The sequence below is a fragment of the Dendropsophus ebraccatus genome, chromosome 1 (assembly GCF_027789765.1).
Source record: "Dendropsophus ebraccatus isolate aDenEbr1 chromosome 1, aDenEbr1.pat, whole genome shotgun sequence".
NCBI lineage: Eukaryota > Metazoa > Chordata > Amphibia > Anura > Hylidae > Dendropsophus > Dendropsophus ebraccatus.
The window spans coordinates 203280019-203291466 of NC_091454.1; the positions used below are offsets into that span (position 1 = coordinate 203280019).

General features: G+C 46.4%; 1 protein-coding gene across 1 annotated transcript; it reads right to left on the reverse strand.

Annotated features, from left to right (window-relative positions):
* Nucleotides 1–4124: 4124 nt before the first annotated feature.
* On the reverse strand, nt 4125–11437 carry LOC138767478 (zinc finger protein 436-like). The gene is made up of 5 exons (XM_069944989.1): nt 11132–11437; nt 7937–7992; nt 6463–6589; nt 5697–5765; nt 4125–5355 (listed from the first exon to the last, which is right to left on the reverse strand). Exons 2-5 carry the CDS (start codon nt 7940–7942, stop codon nt 4133–4135), a joined length of 1425 nt encoding a protein of 474 aa, XP_069801090.1. The 5' UTR covers nt 7943–7992; nt 11132–11437; the 3' UTR covers nt 4125–4132.
* Between the last annotated feature and the right edge of the window lie 11 nt (nt 11438–11448).

Here is an 11448-nt window from a genome sequence, read left to right on the forward strand (position 1 = left end):
AGGGAGAGAGTATGGAGGGGATAGTGAGGGAGAGAGGAGAGAGTGTATGGAGGGGATAGTGAGGGAGAGAGGAGAGAGTGTATGGAGGGGATAGTGAGGGAGAGAGGAGAGAGTGTATGGAGGGGATAGTGAGGGAGAGAGTGTATGGAGGGGATAGTGAGGGAGAGAGGAGAGAGTGTATGGAGGGGATGGTGAGGGAGAGAGGAGAGAGTGTATGGAGGGGATAGTGAGGGAGAGAGGAGAGAGGGTATGGAGGGGATAGTGAGGGAGAGGAGAGGTAAGGGGAGAGGGTATGGAGGGGATAGTGAGGGAGAGAGGAGAGAGTGTATGGAGGGGATAGTAAGGGAGAGAGTATGGAGGGGATAGTGAGGGAGAGAGGAGAGAGTGTATGGAGGGGATAGTGAGGGAGAGAGGAGAGAGTGTATGGAGGGGATAGTGAGGGAGAGAGGAGAGAGTGTATGGAGGGGATAGTGAGGGAGAGAGTGTATGGAAGGGATAGTGAGGGAGAGAATATAGAGAGAATAGTGAGGGAGAGAAGAGAGTGTATGGAGGGAATAGTGAGGGAGAGAGTATGGAGGGGATAGTGAGGGAGAGGAGAGGTAAGGGGAGAGGGTATGGAGGGGATAGTGAGGGAGAGAGGAGAGGGTATGGAAGGGATAGTGAGAGAGGGTATGGAGGGGATAGTGAGGGAGAGAGTATGGAGGGGATAGTGAGGGAGAGAGGAGAGCGTGTATGGAAGGATAGTGAGGGAGAGAGTATGGAGGGGATAGTGAGGGAGAGGAGAGGTAAGGGGAGAGGGTATGGAGAGGATAGTGAGAGAGGGGAGAGGTTATGGAGGGGATAGTGAGGGAGAGAGGAGAGGGTATCAGTGATATGCTGCCGTTGCTCCGTGGAATAGGAGCGGCGGCAGCAGACCGTCACTATCCCCTATGGGCTGCCCGGACGATCAAGCGATCACCCGGGCAGCTCCCTGCAGCCCCTCCCGCAGTCACCCGCTCGCCGCAGCGTGGAATAGCGGTGGCAGCGAGCTGCGAACGAAAAGCAGCCGAGCGTTACAGCTCCTCACAGTCGGCCCGTGGAATAGGGGCTTTAGTGACTTTGATCATTTACTCCATCTGATCCCAGCAAATAAAGGAATAGTGTGGAATTACACTGAACGATTAACACTGATTTTGGTGTCAGCGCCAAATGAGTGATGAACGATTTCTCGTTGGTCGTTTATTATAGTGGTCTGCATTTACACAAAACTAAATTTAAACGATATAACTATAATGTGCACAATAATTGTCCTGTGTTTTAGGGCCCTAAGGGAGAGGGATGCCAAGAGACTGTTGCAGAGGAGCTCTACTAGCAAACAGCTGCGGGTATGATGCAGTCTTCTCTGGATACATGGGGAGAAGATGATGGGAGTAGTGTACACCATGCTGTATGGTAAAGATGGGGGTGGTCATGTGATTTGCAGGAGGTGGCTCTCTTTTACCTCTTGAAGACCCAGCCATTTTTTTTTTCACTTTTTCTTTTTTCCATAACTATTTTTTCTTACTGTACCCATGTAACAGCTTGCTTTTGCAGGACCGGTATATTTCTGTGACACAGTTCTGGATCACACACAGTTTATTAATTAACTTTAATTCATGTTTATTGGAAATGAAATAGTCAGAAAACAGCAGCTCCACCATAATTCTTTGGGTTTTCTCCTCCACCTTTTACTAGATTCTTATTCTGTTGGTGGGAACATACGATGGAACTCACCTCTCCGCTACCAACCCACGGACAGCAGGTACTGACCTGTCTATTAACCTAGATCAGTGCTTCTCAGTTCCAGGCCTCACCAACAGGTCATGTTTTGAGGATTTCCTTAGTATTTCACAGGTGATATAATTATACTCAGTGCATCAGGTATTCTCACAGCTGCTCTCTGTATGGGAAATCCTCAAAACATGACCTGTTGGTGAGGCCTGAGGACTGGAATTGAGAAGCACTGCCCTAGATCAATGTCTCTCAACTCCAGTCCCTCCATGATGCGAGCACATCCCGTAGGAAGAACGTCTGTACTGAAACACAGACTATAATTATATCGCCTATGAAATACTAAGGAAATCCTGAGGAAAGAATTAACCCCTTTATTGCCTTACTCAGCAGACAAGGAGAAATGAACCCGCTTGACTGCCATAGAGCACCAGGAAAGTCTGTTCTTGTCTGTATTGGACCACCACCCAATCAGGCCCACCATATGACGGACACTCATCGACAATTTGTGAAAAACATTTTTATTTTTTTAAGTTTTTGATTCAACCACAGAGGAGACTGGACTCCCACCAGTTAGTGTGGTGCTTATTAGAGATGAGCGAACTGTTTGGACTTTTGGTCCGAAAGCAGTTCGCTCTCTCGTCATGCCTGTGATCCCGGCCGCATAGTTGCACTTCCGGGAATATGCGGCCAGGATATTCCAGGGAATCGATTTTGAATTCCCTGGAATATCCTGGCCGCATATTCGTGGGATAGCAACTATGCTGCCGTGATCACAGGCATGATGAGAGAGTGCGGATGCTGTCGGACCAAAAGTCCGATGGTCCGCTTATCTCTGGTGCTTATTCAGGACTAGTATACAGATAGAAGAAAGTAACATATAGACAAAACATATAGGACTGGACAGAGCCTGGGAGTCAAGCTGTCATGATAAGAGAGGAGCACAACTTGAGTATGCTCAAGTCTGATCGCTCGGCATTTGATTACCAGTGGATGAAGAAGTTGGATGCACCCCTAGGGAGTCCGGGAAATCATGGATTCGGCCATAAGCAGTTCAGTAATACAAAGTATTGCTAACAGTTAACTATTTCCTGTCCGAGACACTGTTGATCTAGAAGGGAGGGTCTTCATGATAAGGAAAATAAAATGGGTCTAGGAAAGACAGATCCATGAATTATCTCTGGTACTACAGCTCAGAACCACTGACGTGACTAGTGTCGTCTGTAGTGCAAGAGAGTACAGTACATGGATGAGTTTATTGCAGTTTTATTTTTTAAAGGAAAAAAAAAGGTGTTTGGGATTACAAAAAAACGTTATCCAGAACAAGCTGATCGGTGGAGTCCATCTGTTGGGACCCCCACAATCCCCATAGAGACATAGGGGGAGATTTATCAAACATGGTATAAAGTAGAACTGGCTCAGTTGCCCCTAGCAACCAATCAGATTCCACTTTTAATTTCCCAAAGAGTCTGTGAGGAATGAAAGGTGGAATCTGATTGGTTGCTAGGGGCAACTGAGCCAGTTTCACTTTACACCATGTTTGATAAATCTCCCCCATAATTTGTCCCAAAAATGAAAGAAGTACACTGCATGTACATAGCAAGTACTGGGTGCATTGTCTATTGCAGGGATGAGGAATCTTCGGCCCTCCAGATTTAGCAGAACTACAATTCTCATCATGCGCAGGCATGATGGTAATTGTAGTTCTACAATTGGAGGGGTCTATGGTTCCCCATACCTGGTTTAATTGACCACCGACTGCTGAACTTCAGAATGTTTGATGATACTGAGGCTGAGCACCGATCCCAGGATTGTGGGGATCCCATATAATAAACCCCCAATAACCAGCTTGTTATGTGTTGAAAATACCCCTTTATGGTGCGTTCACACCTACAGGATCTGCAGCTGATTTTCTGCAGCAGATTTAATTTAAAGGGAACCTGTCACCCCCCGTGCCGGGGTGACAGGCTCCCGACCCCCCGTTAGAGACCCCTATACTTACCTCATCGCGCCGGGTCCCGCTTCTGGAGGTGGTCGGGTCCCGGAGATCTCAGCCGCCGCAGCCCGGCGCGCGCGCTGAGATGAGTCCAACACCCATAGAGAATGACAGGAGAGTCCAGCGCTCCGTCATTCTCTATGAGCGTTGGACTCATCTCTCAGCGCGCGCTCCGGGCTGCGGCGGCTAAGATCTCCGGGACCCGACCATCTTCAGAAGCGGGACCCGGCGCGATGAGGTAAGTATAGGGGTCTCTAACGGGGGGTCGGGAACCTGTCACCCCGGCACGGGGGGTGACAGGTTCCCTTTAAATAACTGAACACAGCATCAAATCTGCTGCAGATCTGCTGCAGATCCTGTAGGTGTGAACGCACCCTTAATAAATGTTTAAGCAGCTTTGAGTTTTTTGTGTGTCCTCTCATGTTTGACTAGAACAGAGCTGTAGGTAAAACTCTTCCCACACTCTCCGCACGTGTACGGTCGCTCTCCTGTGTGAGTCCGCTGGTGTTTCACGAGGGACGACGCTTGTGTAAAACACTTCCCACAGTCGGAACATGAAAATGGCTTTTCTCCAGTGTGAGTCCTCTCGTGATTTACAAGGGCTGAGGTCTGAGAGAAGCTTTTCCCACATTTTCCGCAGGCATAGGGCTTTTCACCTGTGTGAATACGGACGTGCTTGACCAGTGCGGAGCTGTGGGAGAACGTCTTCCCGCAGTCCCTACATGGGTACGGCCGCTCCCCAGTGTGTGTCCTTTGGTGGTTAGCCAAGGCGGACTTGTCCATGAATGATTTAGGACACAGGGTGCAGGAGTAAGGCTTTTCCCCTGTGTGAGTTCTTAGGTGTTTCAGCAGACCAGAACTTTCCGTGAAGCTTTTGTCGCATTCGTTGCACGCATAAGGCCCCTGTCCAGTGTGGATCCGCTGATGGCGCACGAGGTGCGACCTCCGAATAAAACATTTTTCACAATAAGAACAAGAAAATGGCTTCTCCCCTGTGTGGGTCCTCAAGTGAGTGAGAAGATTGCAGCTCTGAGCGAATCCTCTACCACATTTGCTGCAGACGTATGGCCGCTCACCCGTGTGTGATCGCTGGTGTCTCACAAGGTGCAACTTGCATATGAACCTCTTATCGCAGTCACTACAGGCGTACGGCTTCTCACCAGTGTGGGTCCTTCTATGTATAACAAGCTGGGAGCTATCGATAAAACTTTTTCCGCATTTACCACAGGAATACGGCCTTTCGCCTGCGTGGATTCTCTTGTGTCTTAATAGATGGGAACTACGGTTGAAGCATTTTCCACACTCCGTACAGGTGTAATGCCTCTCGGTGAGGTGGGATTTACACGTCACCGGGGGTTTAATCCCTAAGGATTGTCCACGGAGTGTCTGAACTAAAGGCTTATTACCATTACAGAGACCTTGGTCTGCCGAGTCTTCTCTGTTAGAGTCTTCTGAATGACAGATCGTCTGCTCTGTCCCTTTGCACATTTGCTCTTGTAATAGAAGTTCCAGCTTGCCATACAAAGAACTTTTAACTCGCCAATATGTAGTAGACACGTCGGTCCCTGAAATATCCTCATGTTCCGGTTTCACCGAGATGGGTTGCAGATCTGACATGGAAAAACAGAAGAACATACATGACCTTTGTTTTATGTACATCATGGGAGATATAATCCTACGCAACTTGGGGGGGGTTAAATGAGGAGTAGCTGGAAGAACACCATATCCCGAGATGGAGCTGAAGACCAGGGAAGTCTATGAGCAACAAATGCACTTATAAGAAAATAGACTCTATCCAAGGAACAACAATAAGGAGGCGACGAGGATCCAGCATAGGGAAACCTATCTTCACCAGCGGCCGGTGCTATGGTTGAAACATTTTAAACAGTCCGTACATGTGAGGTCAAGGAATCTACCAGATCCAGATAATAGATTTATGATCCACACTCACCTGCTGTATGACAAAGGCCTCGAAATTTCTGAATTCTAGAGATGATTTCAGGTTTTTCGTGGACAAAACCTGTAGAAGCAAAATGGACATAATATCATGGCAGTAGGTTTGACCTATCGTAAAGTAGGATGGAAACTTCTGGATTGTGGAGCTCAGGTGAGTTTCCCACCATGACAAGTAATGGCCATAAATATGTGATCAATAGGGGGTACATTACAGCCTCCATTTCGTTAAAGATGTAGATCTCAGAAAAATGCCTTGTCACAGTTAGTACCATGTAAATGTGATGGGCGCAAACATGTAAGTGTTTGTGTATTGCACTTCTTTGTTGTGTATGGTCTTGAGCTAAAGTTATCCTGGGGTTGACTGTGAAATATGGCGTTGGAGCATGTAATGTTATATTTTTCACTTCCCCGTAATCTGCTGTCCACTGCCTGTTGGTAGGGGAAATCTGTCTCTAGTAACAGCTTCAGCAAGACAGCACACAGGAAGTAGAGGTGAGGCATAGATGTGCTCTGTGCCTGCTAAAGACGATCCACACAGTTCCTGAAAGGTAAATAAAGACTTCCCTCTCATCTCTTACCACCCATGCAGTTCTGGGCTGTTTAGTCTCTCTGCAGCGATGCAGTGCTTAATATAACCCCAAAAAAGGGATAATGCAATAGCAGCTGTGGTATAAAGGAAGAATTCATGTTCTACGTCCGGGGCTTATGGAGGGATACTGTTGAAAAGACAACAAAAACCTGATATGATGGCAGTATCTTACCCAGGGAGAAGAGGTTGTAGTAATTCTCCAGCATGACGTCCATGTACAGCAGCCTCTCCAGCATCCCCAATGTCTCCCACTCCTCCGCTGTGAAGTACACCGCCACATCATCAAACCTGATGGGAACCTGAGATATAGAGAAGAAGAAACCTATACAATACGAAAAAATACAGAGCATCTGTGCAGCACAAAGGTGTGTTTTATCATTTAAAAGGAGATGCTCTGACCCGGACATCTACCGGTCACAACATGGTCCTTGCTATAGTCACTCAGATGCTTACACTTACCCATTTTCCTGCTTCCAACACATTTAAGGGGTACTTTCAAATCAACTAGTGTTGAAAAGTTATGCAGATTTGTAATTTACTTCTATTTAAAAATCTGAAGTCTTCCCATACTTATCAGATGCTGTATGTCCTGCAGCAAGTGGTGTATTCTTTCCAGTCTGACACACTGCTCTCTGGAAAGAATACACCACTTCCTGCAGGACATACAGCAGCTGATAAGTATGGGATGACTTGAGATTTTTGAATAGAAGTAAATTACAAATCTATATAACTTTCTGACATCAGTTTTTTGCCCCTTTAACTCAAAGAACTGACTAATATATCCCACCCCAGATCAGACCTCATTGTCTCCCTATAATCCCCGTTAGGCTGGGTTCACACTGCGTTTTTGCATTCCATTCTTACATCTGGTTTTTAAAAAAAAAAAAAATGGATGAGAAAAAACATAAAAATGCATCCTTTTTAACATACACAAAAACGTGGTTGTTTTGTGTATGCTAAACAAAAATTCTTTTGATCTGTTTTTTTTTTTTATAATGGAAGTCAATGAAAAAGGATGCACACAAATGCATCTTTTTTTTTCATCCGTTTTTTCATAAAACTGATTTAAAAAAACAAAAAAAAAAACAGATTGCAAATACGGAGTGTGAACCCAGCCTTATTCTCTTAAAGGGGTTATCCAGTGAAAATCTTTTTCTTTCAAATAAAATGATTTCAGAAAGCTATATAGATTTGTAATTTACTTCTATTTAAAAATCTCAAGTCTTCCCATACTTATCAGCTGCCGTATGTCCTGCAGGAAGTAATGTATTCTTTTCAGTCTGACACAGTGCTCTCTGCTGCCACCTCTGTCCATGTCAGGAACTGTCCAGGGCTGGAGAGGTTTTCTATGGGGATTTGCCCCTGCTCTGGACAGTTCCTGACATGAACAGAGGTGGCGGCAGAGAGCACTGTGTCAGACTGAAAAGAATACACCACTTCCTGCAGGACATACAGCAGCTGATAAGTATGGGATGACTTGAGATTTTTAAATAGAAGTAAATTACAAATCTATATAACTTTCTGAAACCAGATGATTTGAAAAGATTTTCCCTGGATAACCCCTTTAATGTTTAATGTTATGGTTGTTTGGTGCATAGATCAGTACTTGTTCGTGGGCAATGGCAGTGTTCGGCACAGTATATTACCTCCATCTGCAGCTTCAGCTTAGATATCAGATCCAGAGACGCCGCTACCGCAACATCTAGAAAGTGATAACACACCGTGATATTAGAGCAAATACAAGTCGTATACATAAACCTATATATCCCCCAACTAGTTGTACAGCGCCTATACAGAAATAGCAGGGAGCTGCCACCCGTATAGGATTACACCCTAAAAACGGAACAGGAGAGCGGAACGTAGGGGTGATGCAAAGACAGTCTACCAGACAGGTACTGCGCCCGTCCCAGAAGGTGAGGTATTATATTAATGGTTATATTATAATGGTTAGGGCAATGTTATGGCGAAAGAGGCAGCAAGAAAATGAGATAGGACTATAATACCTATCGGTTCAGAAAGGAGGAGGAGGAGAGAGGTATTAGAGAAAGTGAGTATTGTAAAAGGGTGGGCGCATACTGGAAGGTGAATAGGAGGTAGGTAAAGAGATCCCTTTATTAGGTGGGGGTTCACACTGAGGAATTCCGTCGCCTTTACGCGTGCACGGACGCGCGTCTTTCCCCTGGCTCCATAGACACCATTCTATGGGCTGGCTGATTCCGCATTCCGACGAAAGAATTGATGTGTCAATTCTTTTGGCGGAATGTGTAATCCGCCCGTGCATAGAATGGTGTCTATGGCACGGGCGGAGAGGCGCGCAGCCATGCGCGCGTACAGGCGACGGAATTCTGCGGGATTTATCCGCGAGAATTCCTCAGTGTTAACCCACCCTTAGACTAGAACTCCATAAGGATCTGTGCCCTTGTCTGCATGCAATGGCACCAATGTAATGTAGGTATCATATCTGCCAATGTTTTCCTAGCTGTTTAAAGGGGTATTCCACTCAAACATAACTTTTGATATGTTGCTGCCCATGATGAGATTAATAATTCCTTCCATACTTGGAATTATCTATTCTGCCTCGTTCCCCAGTTCTCAGCTGCTGCTTTCTGCTGAAGACACAAAAATCTGTGTGTGAGCTTTTCTCTCTGTCTCCCCCTCCTCCTCCCTCCCTTCTGAGACGGCTGATGTAAACAAGTCCATGACTGGCTGTATCTGCAACTTTGTAGCTTCCTTGTAATGCTGGGAGGGGTAATTTGAGGTCAAGTTGTTGATGAGCTCATTGTCATTAACCCTCCCAGCATTACAAAGAAGCTACAATGTTGCAGATAAAGCCTGTCAGGGACTTGATTACATCATCTGTCTCAGAAGGGAGGGGGGGGGGGAGACAGAGAGAAAAGCTCACACACAGATTTTTGTATATTCAGCAGAAAGCAGCAGCTCAGAACTAGGGGAAGGGATCTGAATAGATAATAACAAATATAGAGTAACTTGTTAGTCTCAGCAAGGCCAGCAACATATCAAAACTTATGTTTGAGTGGAATATCCCTTTAAATATGTAATTTCTATGAACAGTGGGGCAGATTTATCATTACTGGGGGGGGGGGGGAATGGTTGGGACAGGAGGTAACTAAAGTGTCAGAAGATAGCTTCCCAGGCTTGCACCACACTTTCTTACTGTACATCTGCAGTCCATGTATGTTGGGTGTTACTGTGGTACTCCATTAAAAAAAAATTCTTTCAAGAGAGAGCACTGTGTCAGACTAGAAAGAATACACCACTTCCCGCAGGACATACAGCAGCTGATAAGTACTGGAAGACTGGAGATTTTTATTTTTTAATAGAATTAAAAATCTCTAGCACTGTCTAACACCAACTGATTAAAAATATTTGTTTTTCACTGGAGTACCCCTTTAAACTTGTGTGAGACTAGAAGAACAGCACCTGTGCTAAACTAGCAGTGAACTGACACTCATATACAGGATAACACCCTCAATTTGTGTCAGGCTGCTGTCCGCCTCACCTACTGGCCGCCTGTAGCGCCCGGACGTGCTCCTCCTATCCAATCAGCGGAGACCGGGAGCGTGGTGCGCTGCGGTGGGCCGTGATGCACGCATCCAATCAACGTTTGCGCTACGACCCGCTGCAGCGCACCACGCTCCCGGTCTCCGCTGATTGGAGGAGCACGTCCGGGCCCTAGTAGGTGCCAGTAGCTGAGGCGGACAGCAGCGGCGACCATCTCGGAGGAGGTGAGGAGGAAGGGGGGGGGAGAGAAACCTGGGGATGGGGGAGAGAAACCTGGGGATGGGGAAGAGAAACATGGGGGAGAAACAGAGGGAGAGAGAAGCATGAGGGAGAGAAACATGGGGATGGGGGAGAGAAACAGGGGGATGGGGGAGAGACAGGGAGAGAAGCATGGGGATGGGGGAGAGAAGCAGCGGAGAGAAGCAGGGGGGAGAGAAGTATGGTGGAGAGAAGCACAGGAGAGAAGTATGGTGGAGAGAAGCACAGGAGAGAAGTATGGTGGAGAGAAGCACAGGAAAGAAACGCACAGGAGAGAAGTATAGGGGAGAGACACACAGGAGAGAAGTATGGTGGAGAGAAGCACAGGAGAGAAGCATGTGGAACAGAAGCATGGGGGAGAGACGCACAGGAGAGAAGCAGGGGGGAGAAGTATGGTGGAGAGAAGCACATGAGAGAAGCAGGGGGGAGAAGTATGGTGGAGAGAAGCACAGGAGAGAAGCACAGGAGAGAAGTAGGGGGGAGAAGTATGGTGGAGAGAAGCACAGGGGGGAGAGTGAGTATAAATACATTTAGAATCTATATTATTAACTATATGTATAATATGTACTGTTTTAGTGTCATTTTGTGCCATTTTGGTTGGTGGTGTGCCCCGGGATTTTATAAGTATAAAAAGTGTACCGCGGCTCAAAAAGGTTGAAAATCACTGCTCTAGACAGATACTACCCCCAAGAGCAGGGGTAGTGAACCTTGGCTCTCCAGCTGTAGCAAAACTACAACTCCCATCATGCCTGGACAGCCAAAGCTTTAGCTTTGGCTGTCCGGGCATGATGGGAGTTGTACTTTTGCAACGGGTTCCCTACCCGTGCCCAAGAGGGTATCGACATGGTCGCACAGCACTTTTTATGCAATAATTTGCAGAGTGCATGTCCATTATAGAAGGCACCCCATGACAGACCCTCTTTATAGTGCATCACAGCTGTCTGACTCTTATAATCTATGTATTACCATCACATTACACATACAAGCATCCATACATCACCCATAGAACCCAATAAGTATGTGACATCACATCAGTCCCTTATAATATGCACATACTTTACCTGATCCCCTTGTTTCTTAGCTGCACTGATAGTCTTGAGAATGCTGGGACTTGTAGTCCTCCTCCACTGCATGTCTACTACCACAACTATATCAGGAACTAGATGAGGTCACCATGACACTGAGCTGTCATTACCATCATAAGCAAAAAAGCCACAAAACAAGCAATTTCTCAGTCCAGGACTACAACCCCCATGATAGCAGATTACACACACTGGTTTCTGCTAAGGCTAATTGGGAGTTGTAGTTCATTTACCGTTCTTCCCAATGTTACGCCCTCATTGACAAACTACAATTCCCATGCAGCATTAGCAAACGG

Coding starts and splice junctions, on each gene's coding strand:
- LOC138767478 (XM_069944989.1), bottom strand. Junction 5,766..6,462: donor CTACAACCTCTTCTCCCTGG/GTAAGATACTGC, acceptor TTGCTTCTACAG/GTTTTGTCCACGAAAAACCT. Junction 5,356..5,696: donor AGGCCTTTGTCATACAGCAG/GTGAGTGTGGAT, acceptor TTTCCATGTCAG/ATCTGCAACCCATCTCGGTG.